General features: G+C 43.3%; 1 protein-coding gene across 1 annotated transcript in view; it reads left to right on the forward strand.

Moving 5' to 3' along the window:
* POU6F2 (POU class 6 homeobox 2) overlaps positions 1–17,769 on the forward strand; it is a 393,965-nt gene that overhangs the window by 239,957 nt on the left and 136,239 nt on the right. Inside the window, exon 4 of the mRNA XM_019509078.1 lies at positions 13,819–14,165. Coding sequence (XP_019364623.1) covers positions 13,819–14,165 — 347 coding nt within the window. The remainder of the gene's footprint in view (positions 1–13,818; positions 14,166–17,769) is intronic.

Here is a 17,769-nt window from a genome sequence, read left to right on the forward strand (position 1 = left end):
AGCATGGACCCATGCTAGGGTCTGCCTGGCTAGTGTGTAGTAGCCTGTGTCAGGGTCTCCCTCCCTTGCTGCTGCAGCAACAGGGGCAGGGGCATGGCCAGACACTGGCAGGCATGGCCCCCTGAGGCAAAGGGGGCAGGGAGGGGTTTATTCCCCACTCAATCCCGTCTCCCCACAGGGGACCACAGCTGGAGTCTGTCAAACCCAGCCAACACTTCTGCTGCTTGCACCCAGCCACACAGACCCTGGCTGGAGTCTCCAGGGGAAGAGAAAAATGGAGGGGGAATAAATCCCCACCCTTCCCCCTTCACCTCGTGGGACCATGTCGGTCGACCCATCTCTGCCAGTATAGCAGCAAGGCAGGGGAGTGACCCTGACAGTGCAGCAGCCCCCATAATGATGTCCCAGGAAGCACAAGCCTATTCCCAGTGGGGAGCTGCATTACAGGCAGGAGTGGGGTGGGCCGAGCTGCTGCAGCCTGCACAGGGCAAGTGGTGGTGACAGCAAGGCTTGGAGGAGTGGCTACAGGGACTAAGCTGAATTTTGGGGTGGTCATAGTCCCCCAAGCCCCACCCCACTAGCACCACTGATGCTTGCACTGATCAGTCTGTGGCAGCACAGCCCCCCCACCCCCCACACTGAGAAGAGACTTGCACTCCCTGGGGCACCATGACGGGCTGCTGCTCATCAGCGTAACTTCCCCCTCACTGGTCCAGCGGCAGGGGTGGGAGTGTAACCAGATGCTGGCCAGTATGTCTCCCTGAGGTGAAGGGTTTATTCCCCCCAAGGAATCCCAGCTGGGGACTGTCTGACCAGGTGCAAATGGCAGAGGTGGCAGCCAGGGCTAGCAGACCCCACCTGCTGTCTCCTAGACGGAGAGGCAATGGAGGGGAAATGGCCTTACCAGGCCATGGCGGGCCAGCTTCTGGTCATGCCTCCGCCCCTGCTCTGGCTAGAGAGCAGAGGGGCAGGGGCAGCCCTGCTCTCTGGAGCAGACAGTACAGCCTAGCCCAGGGCTGCAGGGCATGCTGGGATGGTGGGGGACTGTAATTTAACTTGAACCAGGAATGGGTCAGGGTCAGAAGTTTCATAAACCAGTTTGACCCAAATCAGTTAAGTCTGATACTACATTCAACAAGGTTTATCTTAAACCAATTTCAGCCATTTTGAAACTGGTTCATATGCACTGAACTTTTGTTCTGTTGCAGGTCTAAACCAGATTGCTTAAACTGGTTTATGTGTAACTTCTGTTCCTAGCCCTCCTGTTAAACAAATTGGGCCAAAGCTTGCAGCCTTTCACCAAAAAACTGCTATTGTTTTGCATAAGAAACTTCTCACTCTCCTGAATTTTGTTCTCACATTCCTTATTGGAAATTTGATAAGAATCCATGTTTTCACAGTAGATTCATCATGTCGCTGAAATCTGGAGTTTATCAGATCTACATGATGTCTGCTGTTTACGCTTGACACCCAGAACCTCTCATTTTGCATACAAGTCCTTGCATTGCCCTCAAATAAAGCTTCAGAGGTTTCTAAATGGTTTCTCATTGCACAAAAGTCCCCAGACAGCTCACTGAGTGATCCCTTGTGTCTTGGTTATACCCATACTCAGGTTAATGTTTCAGCCATCTGTACAATATGGAGTCTAAGCTCCCATTTGAGCTGAGGAAGCAAATGGCTTATTAAAGTCTAATTTCACCAGCTTGTTCTTGCCTTTGGGCATTTTAAATAGGTTAATGCAATTTTTACAATACACTCAGGGAACTTTACTCACAAAATGTTGTCATAAACCAAAAGAAAATAGCCTTTAGATTATCTCAAAGTGGGAAATATTCCAAATATATTTGTCCTGCTGCTTAGTCAAGCTCCCCACCTAGAACTTTTTTTTGATGATCCCAGTGTATTATTTTATGTTTTAGAGTTTGGTAGGGAAAAATGTCAGATTTATTTAACACAGTGGATCATTTTTCAGGGGAGTTCCAGTATACATCAAAATGTTGAGACACCACAGGCACCTGATAAATTATGATGGTTTTCTTCTTAATACTTCCTTTTTATTGCCTATATTCTTTAAAGTGAATTTAGTGCTCATGAAAGATGCTGGATTTGACAAGAGTAGAAAGTGAAGCCCTCCGTTTATCTGTAGAATTGGTACAGAAGGAGCAGTGGCAATGCAAGCTGCCCTGCCGGCGATCTTGAGGCTTAACCTTGAGGGATCACCTTGAAGGAATGAGAAGATGACTTGGTCTCCTTGCGCTCTCAATCCTTAGCCTCTCTGCTGAAACTGCAAATTAAGGTGTCAATTGATGCCACCTAGGATGGTGGGTTTTATGACTTTCTTGCTAGATATTGGGAGACTGTCAATTTATTACATAGAGTGTTTGGTGTGGTACAACCTGTGTAGACAGAGTACATGTCAGATGATTCCAAATATATTTTATATAACATACAGCATTCTACAGCCATCAGAATATGATGACTTTTGTTCCCTGTATCGACCTAGACTAGGTTCAAACCAGTGATTTAGAAGTAATATGCTCTGTATCCCGTTACTAATCTCTCAAGCCATTAAGTTGTATCCTTCTACCTTTAAAAAAATGCTAACATATTTAAAGCAATTTCTATTTTACCCTCCAGAAGAAAATTCAAGCATATGCAAAAAATACAGTGGGTAGTTGGCTAACCCAGCCTTTATTATCTAACAGGAGACTGTAAACATAGGCCTGCATTAAACTATTCATTGTGTGCATTCAACCTATAGAAATCTGTTTCAAAGAAGACAGGCATATACCTCATTAAAAGAGAAACAACAGGAAATAAAAGCAGGCTATGCCAATTCAGACACAAGCCCAGATGCTATAGATAGTTACACTTCAGTTTGAGGCAATGTAAATCCATTCTCCATTATTGGGGAAGTGGAAAAAAGCATTAGGCTCTAAAAAAAAAAAAAGCTGGAGCCAACTTCTATGCTCAGTCAAATCAGAAAAGGTGTAATGTATGATTTTCTCCTTCCTTAGTCCATTGTATATCGCATCAAGGCACTGTGTAACGTCTATGCAATTATGTAAATATGAGAATGTAGGAAAAAGTAACCACAATGCATGGTGGTGAAAAATTGCCTCAAATGCCTACTATCCCTTTCCTCTCTTTACACTCACGCACAGGCATGCCTACACACTCCAAACATTAATACAGCAGAATCAGACAATATGTGGAGTTCATCCAGAAGAACAAATTCAAGATGCAAATTGAATCCACAAGCCTTAATTTGATCTTATGCTGAGGACTGGAAAGATTCTTGAAATCTGTATTTATGTCATATTACTGTAGAATCTGAATGAGATGTGAAACGAGATTACTTGTGAATGAGGTGGAAAATATCTGTTTGGTTGGGTTTTTTTAGATAAACTCTGGTTTTATTAAAGCTTTTCAGTATTTAAAGGAAATATTTAAGCTTTTTCTTATGGCTGCATTTAAATCTCTCGGCCCCATTTTCCCCCCAACCTTTGAAGCAACATATTGTCCATAGACAACCCATATTTAAAAGCTTGCTTCTGCTTCCAGCTTGTCTTTACAAATGAAGTGGGACCTTAGTATCGCAAATACTGTAACTGCTCTCAGAACCTGGTCAGTTTTCCTGCCATGGTAGCATTAAGATATTCTCTTCTCTCCAGTGTGAGTCCATTGTCTTTGACATAGGTGCTTCAGAGATGATTATGTACCATTGCATCATCCTACTTTTTAAAGATTCTTCCCAGACTTCTGCCTAAGCGATACATGAGAAAGAGAAAAGGTGGAGGGAAGGAGCCTTCTCCACCCCATATCATATGTGAACAATATAAGACAGAAGTAGAACTGTGGTTCCTAAAGTGTCTACAGTGCCCAAAAGGGAATCGGGAGTGGAATGGAGAGGCCTGGGCTGGCTCATTCTGGATGCTCAGCACCCCTTGCTCTTAGCTGTCCCTAGCAGAAATTGATCTATTGCTAAAACCTCATCTACCTCAGAGGTGAGGCCTAAGTGCCGATAGTGGGGGGTCACAACTCCCCACCACTGCCGCAGTGGGGATTACAAGTCCACACCATCACCCCACTGCTTCCAGGCATTGGGTTTGGCCAGGCTGCAGCCCCACCCCACACCATGGCACAGAAATCATGTCACCGCTGCCACCCCCACTGTTGCTGGGCCCTGGCTCTAGCCAGGCTGCAGACCTGTGCCCTGCACCCCACAGTTGGCATGGAAATCTTGGGGGGCATGTGCCCCGCCATGCCTCCCCAGCGCATTGCAAGTCGTCTACGTTATGGAAATTTGCTAGCAGAACTTTGAGCATGGACAAATTCAAAGTGGTGGCAGAGCCCTCCACTCTGCCAGCAGATCTGTTCTACCTCTGCCACTTCCCACCTTCCACCAGTACCTAGAAGCTGGCTGAAGGTGAGTGAAGACACTCCTTCACCTTCATCCAGTTGTCAAGGTCCATTTAACAGCTGGTGTCTTCCCAAAGTGCCCTTCACATTCTGACATAGGGGAGCTATCAGAAATGCATGAATGTGTATGAATCCAGGTGTCTGGTGGCTTCCTGCCACCAGACCAAGGAAGTAGAGACCTAGTTATAATGTTTCACTAAACAGAACTTTTAAGGCATTTTGTGTTAGCATTCTGAATATGCATCCATGGTGAGCATGCATCTGTATGACCGTCCTCAGGCAATCTACCACAATACCACAATAAATGAAAAATCTACTCTATTTGCCACAAAAAAGGCACACTCACCAGGTTCAAGTTTAAAGTAACTACAACTGCACTCTAGATTTCCATAACTGGCTTTGTAGCATAAGGTTACAATTTATTTGCAAGTAAGAAACTCAGATTTGAATTGTTTTGTTTCCTATCAATATAAACATAAGTCCATGTTTATAGTTTCCTTCTTCCTTAGTTTTCAGGAACTGGCTGATTCCTTAGGATTAATGATATTGATGCAATATGATTCTCATTAATAGAATTTAAAATGATACACAGTTTTCATGGATTTTCCTCCTACCTTTTGACAGTTTATATACCGCATAAATATAGTTTTGTTAATTAAGCATATCTCCCATAAAATGTTTTATTTGTATTGCATTTCTATTGAATGACAACAAAGAAAGCGCTTCTTCAGACCATTATTATCTTGGATTGAGTTCTGAAGAAACTAGGACTTACTTCACATTTAATGTTAACCACTTTCCATCTGATCATTAGAAAATATAATATTGTTAGACTCCATGAGGTACATCATTGAATGTTATTTTTTACATACCCATAGACAGAATGGAGGGGGGATAGTGAGATGGAGGGAGTCTGGGTCTTGTACTGAAAGCCTCTCAGTGAATCGACTGCAGATATGTGTTCAAAACTCTGGATCAGCTGTCCATGCCTACTCACCACAGTGCCTCACATAATCTTTGTAATATAAACAGCTTGGTTTGTCTCATATAATTGCTTGTAACCAGACCATGTATGGCTCTCACAGTTTGCTTACATACCTCATCTATTATATATTGTATACCTGTCTGACATTTGTCACTTTCTACAAAGCTTGGAGCCTGATGGGATTTCAGACAGTGTAAGGGCAATGTCCAGTTCCTACTCTGTTTTCCACTTTCATATGTTTTGGGGGCACTGAGAAAAATGTTTAACATTAGTAGATTAAGAAAGCCTTAGTCTGACCACTTCAGTATCATTTATAATTTAGCATGATGCTAGACTGCATGCACTAACAGGATTCTTGCAAGTGGCTTCTGCACAAACAAGAGTTTATCTGAGTAGCTTGAATTGTGTTGTGACAGCTGACAATGACTTGAACCCGTTTTCCTGGAAAGTTATCTAACTGACTGCCTCCAACCCCTGCAAGGACATATTGTCTTCCATTCTATTCTTCAATGGCAGAGGCATGTTTACCAGTACTAACTCAAGAGCTTTTCTAGTTCTGTACAAAAAGAAGGTAAACTCCAACGGCATTTCAGGCTTTGACATTTCCTGGTGAGCCTGGTACTTCAAAAAATCCTTCAAACTCCCTTCCCGCCCAAAAAACCCCTTTGCCAGACAAATTTCAGAAACTCTTGTGCTCTCAAGGAGCAAACTCACCTAGTTAGTCCCATTCACAAAGCCAGCTGGCCCCTATTGCCAACTCCCCAACTTTTTTCCATCACTTCCCATATCCTGGGCAAGGAAACGTATGGAATCTATGGGCTTTTTTACATGTACTCCGGGAGTTGGCGGGGGCGGGGGGGAATGTTTTAATTAGAGTGGCTCTCAGAGCCACTTTAATTAAACCACCTGAAGCGTCACATGTATCAGTGTCCCTGCACTGAAAAATGGCAGCAGGGGAGCTTTCACTAAAGTTCATCGAATGAGCTTTAGTTAAAACACCCCTGCCACCATTTTTCAGTACAGGGATGCTGATACACATGACACTAATTACCACACTCATGACACTAATTACCACACTCTAGTAGACTCAGTTAATTAAGTCTGCTCCGACGCGCTGTAATTACAGCACATTGGAGCAGCCTTGCTGCATGTGTATAGGTGCCCTATACAGCTATTCACACAGCCTGTCTCTTAAGTATTTATATGGCTACTGTTGTGATTTATCTGAGTGCCTCACAATCCTTAAGGTATTTTATCTTCACAGCACCCCTTTGAGGTAAGAAAGTGCTAATATTCCCGTTTTATGCACAGAGAGGACTGAGGGTGCAAACACAAGTTACATTTTTCGTATGATCTGACCCCTGAAAGGGTTTTACAGCCATGATGTAACACACATGCATGGATACAGAGCGCTCTTAGAATGGCTGATCACACAAAAAAAATAACCCTCCTTAAATCAGCTATCAGCTGAAGGTGCTCTAGAGCAGGGTGCCTTAGGGAACTTCTATGCAGGTTCCCTGCCAGGGTTAAGTGTGGGTGATTCTGCCCACATACCATGCCCTGCAGCTGCCACAGGGAGGAAGCAGAAAGTCTCTTCCCTATGCAACAGGGGAGGGAGGGAGAGAGCATGTGTGCTCCCCTGCTTGCCAAGAAACAACTGGTCAGGAGAGCCGGCCAGCATTCATTCCCCCATGTGTGGGACCAGTGGGGCTCAGTGAGTGTGGGGCACTGGGGACACTTCCCTGCCCAAAGGAAGCAGCTGGGCAGCAACTGAGGGCTTGGGAGTCCTTGGCAGGGCCTACCCCCTGCAGGACAGTGACCCTGGTGCTCCATGGCACTGGAGAAGAGTTTGGGGGCACACCCCCTGACTCCCCCCCTCCACACACACACACACACACACACACACACTCTTCCACACAGGGGAATCAATGACAGCGGCTCTCCTGGACAGCTGTCTCCTGGCAGGTGGGAGAGTGAACTTGGGCATGCTATCAGCTATTGCCCAGCAGCAGAGCAACTAGGGGTGGTGAGGCCCTGGCCAGCTTCCATAGCACCCCCTGCCACCCAGCCTCCGTCACTGCGTGGACGCACCCAGCTCCCACCATTAAATGCTGAACGTCTGTTACTTTCAATGATACTGTAAATTTAAGTGCTTTGTGTAAAACGCAAAAAGTTACAGCATGATCAAATTGCCTTTTGATAACTTCTATGAGCATCTGAGCTGCAGAGAGGCTAAGGAAGGGATGCAGTGTCACTCAGGAAGCCTGTAGCAGAGAAGAGAATTGAAATTGTGCATCCTGAGTTGTAAGCTTAGTGCTCTGAGAATTAGGCCTTGTTATTCTTCTGCCTGATACCATTCAGCCTGAATAAGGGCATGGGCATAAGCATTTGAGGTAAAAGAAACGAAGGGCTTTCGGTAGGGGCTTTTTCCCCCTTGTGGACTTCTCTCTCTATTATTTGAGATAGATAGATAGATAGATAGATAGAGTATGTCATGAGGATTGAATTTTGGAATAATAAAGGAATAACAAGATTTAATTTGAAAAGTAGAGTGCTGAAGCTGGTCTAATGCACAACTTGTTAATGAAGGCTGTTCAAACAGGAACACATGGGTTGCTTGGCTAACCATTCCATCAAATTGCATTGCTTGTTTGGAAGGCTGCAAACCATTGCTTGAGTCACAGGTGACATATTCCTTTCAAGAAGTCTCAGAGATTTAAAGAAATGTTACTTGTTCCAATGCGTTTTGCTATCCTACGATTAACAAACAGCTTAGCATCAATTCTGTTCATATGTTTCCCTGCAGTGGGCACTGTTACCTTAGCTGCAATGTCACTTATATTACCCTTTGGAAACAAGTCACTTTTCCTTAACAAGGGCATTCTGAAAGAAAATAAAGTATCCTTTGTGGGAAATGGTAATATTCATATATTGGAGTTGGTGACAAACCTATGCCCATTTTTGAGGGGGGTAGGAGATGAGGGGGGATGTCCGCTGACCCTTTCTCATTGTTTGTTTTATGTTTTCATATGTGGACATTTCTTTTGTCCCTTTTTTCTCTGACCTTTCTCATTATGCACCTATGTAGCAGACATCTGGGCAATGTCATTTTTAACTTTACTGCATTTCTTATCATAAATTATTTTCCCACACACATTAAATTCGACATTAAAACAATTAGTGGAAATTTTAGACCATTTTGTCTTTCCTGTGCATGTGAGTAGGAATCTATGAATCCTTCCATTACACCATCTCCTTTCTTGCTTTACCCAACCATGTAACTTTGAAGCTTTTTTGCTCCCCACAGACGCTTTTAAAAAAATTCTCTTGAGTAAAATCACACAGTTTTCATGGTTTTTAGCTGTCAGGGTGAGGTTGTGGCTCATTCAAGCTGGCTGTACAACAGAATAAAAAGACATAAAATGTACCCTGTTCCCCTGCATGAACTCTGTCTTGCAGATTATAGCATGGGGCCATCACTCCTCACTTCCATACAGGAAGCTGGGGATAGGGTTGGCTGAGATGAGTCATGGATAGAGCAATTGCTCTGGCTATCAATGTACTGACAAGCATAGCTGAACCCTGCAGAGTGAAAAAGAAAAAAGGCCAATGTAGATTCCTTATCCTCATAGAGCAAGCAGAGCCAAATTAACACATAGGCAAACTAGGCACAAGCCTAGGGCCCTAAGTGAAGAAGGGGCCCAGTTGTGCTTATTTTATGTATTATAATTATTGAGTGAAAAAATCAATAATTTTGCCCACGAGTCTGTTTGCCGAGGGTCCACTGATGGGTTAATCTGGCCCTGAGAGCACGTCTACCTTCTTTCTGTAAAGCTGCTGTATGTATTGCACATCATGCAGTTAGAGTTGCTTTCTCCATACCTTACTTTCATATGCAGGTAAAAGAATCTTAATTATTTCTTTTCTTTTGTCTTCGCAGTATCTAGCTTATGGCTGGAATCTCTGAAGCAGTAGGAGCTTACCATTACTGCTTCTGGTTGATGAGTTGTACAATGCATTGTAAACTCCTGTAATAATGTGCTCACTCTCTATTTTTATATTGTGCTACATAACTTCCCGTATGTATTTACTTGCTTTCCTCTCCAATAGCTTCAAGATCAGTATATGTTGTTGGCACCATTTCTTTTTCTCCACAATGTCCAGGTTTCCTGCTGTTCCTGCAGCTGCACTTTTCTTGCCTCCAGTTTTTACATTTGTGCCATCTTCCATACCTAATGTCAAATTTCACTGTCACATTTAGCAGTTGTATACACCTGTAGTTTATCTTCTCAACAATAGTAGTATTAGTAAATATTCATAGTTTGGTAGCACCCAAAGGCCCCAGTCAGAATTTTTCTACTCTCACTATTGATATCTTGCATGAAGTAGCAGGGTCAATAATTTTCTGTTGGCTCCAAAATTGTTTTCCTTGCAACTTAGGTTGGTGATTGATGGCTTTCCTAAGTCCTCACCTTCTTCCGATGTAGCTGGCATTTCATTTTCTTTTTCAGTTTGCTTTTGAGGTGAAGCATATATACATGACCATAATTCATGTAAAGGCAAGTTGACCCTTTGATTCTCATCTTTGATTGAAGAAAGCTTTACTTATTACAGATAAATTATTAATATAGAAACAGGTGATCAAAGCCTCCTTCACCATGGTGTTCATTCCACCAGGCATCCCATTTGGCCTAGCCTTCCCACCTCTCCTTCCCCCATTTCTTTTATTTTATTTGCATTTGTAATGCAGTGACTTGATGTTGTCATGTTCAACTGCAGAACATGCACACCTAGAGAACTGGAATGGGCCAGTCAGTATTGAAAAGTAAGATGAACCAATTTGCTTTGCCTGTGGATCTGCAAAAATTGGTGAACAATTCTTGCTAGGTGATTTCATAGATTTCATATACATTAGAGCTGGAAGGGACCTCGCAAGACCATCGGGTCCAGCCCATGTCCAAAGGGCAGGCAGTCAGCAGGGGTCAAATGATCCCAGCAAGATAAGCATCCAAGTGCTTCTTAAAGGAATCCAGTGTAGATGCCTGCACCACCTCTGGGAGGAGTTTATTCCAGGCCCTAGGGACTCAGACAGTAAAGAAGTTTTTCCTTAGGTCCAGTCTAAAACGGCCTTCTAAGAGTTTGTGACCATTGGACCTAGTCTACCTATGGGGTGCTCTGGTGAACAGTTGCTCTCCCAGTTCCCAGGGCACACCCCATATATACTTACAGGATGCCACCAAGTCACCCTTGATTCTACGCTTCTCTAGGTTGAAGAGTAACATGTCTCTCAGGCTCTCCTCATGAGGCCTGCCCTCTTGTCCTCTAATCACTTGTGTGGTTCTCCACTTGACTCCCTCAAGTTTCTCCACATCTTTTCTGAATTGCAGAGCCCAGAACTGGACACAGTATTCCAGCTGTGGTCTTGCTAAGGCCAAGTAAATTGGAAGGATGACTTCCTGGGTCTTGTCTGAGATGCATTGGAAGATGCAGGCCAGAGTTTTGTTTGCTTTGGCCGCTGTGGCATCGCATTGGTGGCTCATGTTCATCTTGTGGTTAATCATGGCCCCTAAGTCTTTTTCAAAGTAATTTGATTTACTTTTTTAAAACTATAGGTTTGATTCAGTCCCAGGTTACTTTCCCTTTCACTGACCGAATCCAGAATGCAAAATCCTGGTGGCAAACAGACCTTCTGGAAGGGGTGAAGGATTGCAGTATAGTACATGGAACTTGCAAACTTTTCATGTACTGCAGTCCTGAAGCAATCCAGTATAACCTTCAAAGTGGGGTCTTAATGTAGGTGTGGCAAGGGCCCACATCCTCCAGGAAGCTGCTGCTGGTACACAGACACTCTAGTTGGAATTTAAAGCTGTTTTCTCTAGGGCAACTGTTCCTGCCCTCTCCTGTGGCTAAGTCTCTATTTGTGTAACTTGAGAATATATAAAATGCTCATCTTTGTGCCTTCAAGGTGAACTGAGCCCCCTAATCCTGACTTCTTGTTAGAGGTTAAGATACTGGTTTACTCATAAGGAAATTAAATTTATCCCACAGGGAAAACAGAGTGGATACATGATAGACAGCCTTACTACAGAGTAAGTTACTCCACAGTGGAGTACAGTGGGCACATCCACATGAGATGCTATGTTGCTGTAGCAGCAAGCTACTGCACCGTAGCTCATTGCTATGGTGAGGTAGCGTTGCTGGGCATAAAACATGATGGTAACACTACTGCACAGTAGCAATGAGCTGAAAATAACCATGCAGTGATTGGACTGCTTAAACAAGTACTAAATGACTGTGAAGTAATAACTGCACAGTCCAATGCACATGTAGACTTCCCCAGTGAGGAGTAACTCCACAGAAGTGTAAATTATGCCAGTGTACCTGTGATGTGCTTATTCTCCTAGACCGGTACTTACTCTCCTAGACAATTTCACCCCTGGAGTAGTTAATGCAAACCACATTTACCAACACCTACTGACCATGTGCTATTATAACACCTACTTATGCAGCCAGCGTGGAGGTAACCAGTCACATATTTGCTTCTTACTATGGAGGAAAATCTAGGGTAAATTACTGTGTATATTGTGTGTCTACACCCATAATCTATGCTATCAGCAGTAAGAGATAGGGCTGTGCAAAATTTTGGCAGCAGTTTTGTTTTGGAGGTGTTTCGGACCCATCCCCCAGCCTCCTGGCAATTAAAAAAAGAAAAAGCCCCGCACTGACCAGCTGCAGCAGCGGTGATTGGGGTCTCTGGGCACTTATGTCAAAGCCTCCCCATGCAGTGCAGGGAGCAGCGGGAATTGCCCCCACTTTCCTGGCAGCTGCACCGCAGCTGCCCCATGGCACAGGTGCAGCATTACTCAGTAGGGTGCTGTGCACTGTCTGGGAACTGGGGCTGCTAGGGCTGAGCAGTGCCAGCCTGTGGCTGACTGCTGGAGCAACCCCAGCTCCTGGACAGCATGAGATGCCCATGTGATGCGACAGCTGCTGTGCAGGTGTCAGCAGGGCTGAGTGATTCCCGCTGCCACCCACTGCCCTGCGCTGCACAGAGGGGCTCTGCCATGAGCCTTCAGAGGCCCCAATTCCTCCTGCTTCAGCCAGTGGGTGCAGAGCGTTGTTTTTTTTGTTTGTTTTTTTCTAAGTGTCAGGAGGCTGGTGCCAGGTGAGGCATGGGGCTGGGCAGGTTAGCCATGGGGGCTTCTTCCATGGCTGCTCCTGCCAGGGCAGAGGTAGGCACAACTGGAAGAAGCCACAGGAGAACCTGCAGCTGCCCAACTGAGCCTGCCTCTCCCTGGCCAATGCAAATCTCAGAATCAGTGCTGAAACAGTCTCAAAACTCCAAAACAGATTCGGCCAAATCGAAATGGAACAGTGATCCAAAACACCAAAATGAATCACTGTCCTCTGAAACAGCTGAATCTGAAACCAAAATGAAACATAGCCATTTCACACAGCCCCAGTAAGAGAGTACTGAAAGTACAGGTCTGCTGTATTTTTCAAGAAAAGCATTTATGGCTTTGAATGATAAGAAACAGTCTCTAATGCCAGAGAAGCATATGCATTTTATTATATATATTTATAATCCAAGGATTTTATAAGCAATATCACAGCTAATATTATACCTCCTATATGTATACCCTATGTCAATATTACACCTCTGTTGCATCATTGCTCACCTTCTCAGAGCATTCTTTATTTTACAGCCACAATTCTTTCATTCTCCACAAAATGGCACCAGTTCATGCTCTGGGGTGGATAAGAGCATCCCATAGGTCTTCTTCTGTAGTGCACTCAGGTGATATTCCCACTGATTTCACGGGTTGGTTTAGCTGAGCAGAGAATGCTAGATCAGGTCCCAGAAGTATGTACTGGCTGAAATCAAGGGGAGCTGCACCGGTAACTTCAGTGAGGTCAGGTTTCAGCATGGCAGAACTGAAAGTCGTCATCTTTTGTGGTGACTTTGTAAGCCCTATAGGAGCCTGCACCACACTTTTTATAGGCTGTATCTCCACAATGAGCATACTGGCCATACAGTAGTGCCCTCAAGCATGCTGTGATGAAGGAGTGGGAAGCACGTCCTTAAGACACTTCGGATAGCTTAGTGGAAATTATTATACTACTTCAAATTAGACCACGTACAGCGCCTTGTGGACACTGCTATACTGCTTCCCATTGATGAGGAAGTCTGCCTATACTAATTTAGTGGGCTTAAGTGCATCACAGGCAGACAAAGTTTGCCATGAAGAGTGGTCACAGTGGGACAGTCATAGTCACATTGACATTTTGGAACTGCTGCCATCTGCTGTAACAGGACCGGGATTCAGCGTGATACAATATTCTCATAGTGAGTGTCATTGGACGACATGAGCTGAATCCAATCTAATTCTGTTTACTATCTTCATTTATAGCTACCTCATCCCTGAATTCCCAGCTTCAGCAACTTCAGCATCTTCAGCAGCTCCAGCATCAGCAACAGCAGCAGCAACAACAAGGGCAACAACCACCACAGCAGCAAACAAGCCAGCATCAGCAACCAGCTCAGCAGACACAACCACCGCAGCAGCAGCCCCAACAGCAGCAGCCCCAACAGCAGCCCCAACAGCCGCAACAACCCCAACAGCAGCAGAACCAAACACAGCCCCAGAGCCAGAGCCAACAAACGCAAGCTCAGCAGTCCTCCAGCTCGCCTCAGAAACCCAACCAGTCACCAGGACACGGCCTTCCTTCTCCTCTCACTTCACCAAATCCACTGCAGGTAGGATGTTACCTGATGAGCAAAAATCTGGGTAGTGGCAGATAGTAAACTTCTACCCACTTTAGGGAAAATAAAATGGACCCTGCATGTTCTGAGCAAACAGACTGATTGGTGGCAGCTAATTTGAATCAGTCCTTCATTAGCCTGCTACTTGAAGCCAATAGCCTATGCCTGACAATTTAGAAAAGCTGTTAAAGTGGGGCTGGCGTTTTATAATTCTTAAGATTCATGACTCCGAACCAAACTGAAAAGTAAGGTTGGCTGAAAAGAAAAAATTCCATTTCTCAAAATAAAAGTCAGGGTTTGTCATTTGTCATCCAACACAGCCAAAACCTTCCACATTTTTTTATAAGAAATTAAGTGGAAGAGAGAGGGAACCACCCCCCCACACAAGAATAACAATAGTCCCACATCCCATTCACGTGGGATGTGGGAGGCCAGGGATACTGGGATGTGTACCCGGTCTCCCACAACCCAGATGAGAGATGAGGCTATTGGCTCATCTCGGCTACTGGCTATTCTCAGTCTATAGGCTATTCTAAAGCAGATCTTTCTCCTTTTTCTCTGTGGTTTCTCTCGGGTCTATCCTGTATCTGAGAACCTTTTCTCAATTACATTTGCATTCAAAAATACCCTGAAACTGCCAGGTCTGCTGAACAAAATTCAGCTCTACTGGATTTTAAGAGTTCTCTGAAGATGAAGAAACTAGACAGTTGCATTTCAGGTAGTGGCAGTAGCTGATGAAAAATCAGTGCTCAAACCTGATCTGGATCCAGGTTAGGGTTGGGTGTGATGACATCTGAATCTGGCAAGCTGTTCCCATGATTTTTTTTCCATGAAATATTTCCAAAAGTCAGTTCCCAGACCATTTTAATCATCTTCCAATGAAATCAATGAGAATAGATTTGACTGTACTCACAAACATAATTTGAAATCATATGTAAGGAGCTGATCCCTGGAGGCCACTTTTCAGAGTTGATCTGCACTTTAAGTAACAGCTAGAAACATTGCAAGAGTGGTGGCTTACTTTCTTTTATAAAACTTTGCATGCCTTTAAGTTGTTATCTACAGTTTGGTTTCACCCCTGGGTCTTTAACATTTCAAAATACTTTTGAATGCAAGTAATGGAATCCGTTTAAATGAGGCTCAGCCTTGTCCATACTAGCCAGTCAAGCCACATTTAATCTGAGTTAAACCAAGGTGAATAAAATCTGTTTTTAAAAATGGTTCAGCTAATAGGCTTAAAAATCCACTGGAGATTGTCCTTACTCTATGAGCCTTTTCTACTTCAGAGAATAATGTTTCCAGAGCTCCTACTGTGTATTGTATTAAGGGCTACTTAGGCACTACTGAATGTACAGTCTATCATGTTAGTGAGTGCTTCGGGACTCTTTAATATGCAAATTATTGACACACAGAGACAGAAATAGCTCCAAAGGAATTGCTATTACATGTTATTATCTTAGTATAGCAGCCATGAATGTATGCTAAGTACATACAGTATACACTAGTGAGAATGCCTGTTAAATCTTTGCCTCAGAAGTTACTTGGCATTTAGTTTTCAAAACAAATATCCAGTTTTTCATTCCATTTATGAATTTCCAACTATTTCTAGTACAGACAAGCCAAAACCAAGGCCTCAAATCTAGAAATATTCACATGTTGTTTGGATTCATACAACTTCATACATAAGCCCACTCGTAGCAGCCTGGGGTCTAAATGAAACCTAAAACTATGTGCAGGCTCCAGTTTTGGTGAAGATGCATTTTCTTATGAAAAGAACTGTCCTCATGACACTGATTGAAGCTAGCAATTAATGAAAACAGTTTGAGAGATTACTGCTAATACTAAATAAAACACTGATGTGGCTTCAGACTCTCACCCAAACCTAATCTGGATTAAGAGTCTCTGTATTTCCATCTCTGGTTTGCTTTTGATCCTAACTAGTAGGACTGCAAACTCAGCTTAACAAACAACATCATTTCTCAATTTTAGAAAAACAAAAAAATATGTGTAACACCAGTAATTTTTCCTTGCTTGACGTGTTGATACAAATGCTGTTACCATCCATAGTGATGACACCTCACCATCTTCAATGCATTTAACTTCACAATCCCTCCTCCCTCCCTGGAAACAAGGAAAAAATACTATGGCAATTGTGTAATGGGGAACTGAGGCACAATCCCAGGCTACACTGCCAGTCTGTAATAAAGCGGAGAGTTGAACCTTGGTCTCCACAGTTGTAGGCTAGTTCCCTAGCCCTCCCGCCCTTTACAATTTACACCCAGTATCAGCAACCATACGTATGCTTTAATGCACAGTAGCCTATTTACTGTGCATGCAAGTGTCACATAAAAATGTGATTATGCTAATGTGCAGTAAAATAGCTACTGTGCATTAAGCATTACTTAAAAACTGTGCATGTTTGTTACTCCACATTAAGGCAGCCTAACGCACGTTTCTTTAATACCTCACATTGGAGATACTAAATTCAATGCACATTAGAAAAAGGACCTTAATGCACGTATAGAAAGGCTCAGTGTTAATGAAAGGGATGAGGGAGCCTGCTGAGACAACAGAGATGTAATTTGGAGAGGCTTTTTGTGCAGCACTATTAGGCCAATCACAATTGTGCCCTGGAATTTTAAGTTAAGTTTTATACTCTCAAAGTTTGTAGAAATCCTTAACTCAGACGTTTTCCAAGACTAAAATATGAAAGAAATAACAGTTTTACAAAATATAAACACATTGACTGTTGACACTTGGAACAAAAGCCCTTATTTCGTTTTAAGAATGTGAGCAGTCCCAATGGCTTAGTCTGTGAACATTTCTAAAGCAGAGAGCAATACTCCTGGAGTTCCCAGAATATATTTAAAGATACTTAAGCATGACTTAAAGCAGTCTGTCATATTACTGAGTGAGGTGGGACTCTTTAATATTCAAATCAGTGATATGTAAACACAGAAATGTCTCCAAAGGTGGGGGGTTATATTCTAACTTTGCTCTAGAGATATGCTTAAATGCCTTTGAAAGGGCTTGTTGAACATCTCTGCCATCTATACAGATGGTCCAATACAAAACATCATCCAAAATACCCTTGCTTCTTGCATATTTCTTAGACCATAACTGCTGCAACAACACTCCGATCTTACTCCCTGAATGGGTAGCAGTAAGGTTTTTTTCTTTCCAACCCCAGTCCTACAATCTGACCTACAAAGGGGAGCCATTTCCTCCATGTGGGTCTAATGTCAGGATTGGGTCCACGCCTGTTCTCCTGTTTTACAATTCCCCTGATGTACAAATATAGAAAAAATAGCATACAGCAGGTTTTTTGGCACCCTCCCATATATCCATTTTATAATAACTGCTTAGAATGCGGATATTTTTTTTGTGTCTGATACTTTAGCTTAAAAATCGACCTGGAGCCAAATTCAAAGATATTATGGCCTCCAAGGTAATGATCTTTATGAACTAGAATGAAATGGGTTTTTTTGAAGAATATTAAGGGAATAAGGACCAACTAAGTTAAAATTTGACAGGTTAAATTTCATTTCTGAATTCTTGATTTTTCATGTGGGTTTTATCCTCTTACATTATTCAGGAT

Source organism: Gavialis gangeticus, unplaced genomic scaffold, assembly GCF_001723915.1.
Source record: "Gavialis gangeticus isolate Ggan-Ray unplaced genomic scaffold, GavGan_comp1, whole genome shotgun sequence".
NCBI lineage: Eukaryota > Metazoa > Chordata > Crocodylia > Gavialidae > Gavialis > Gavialis gangeticus.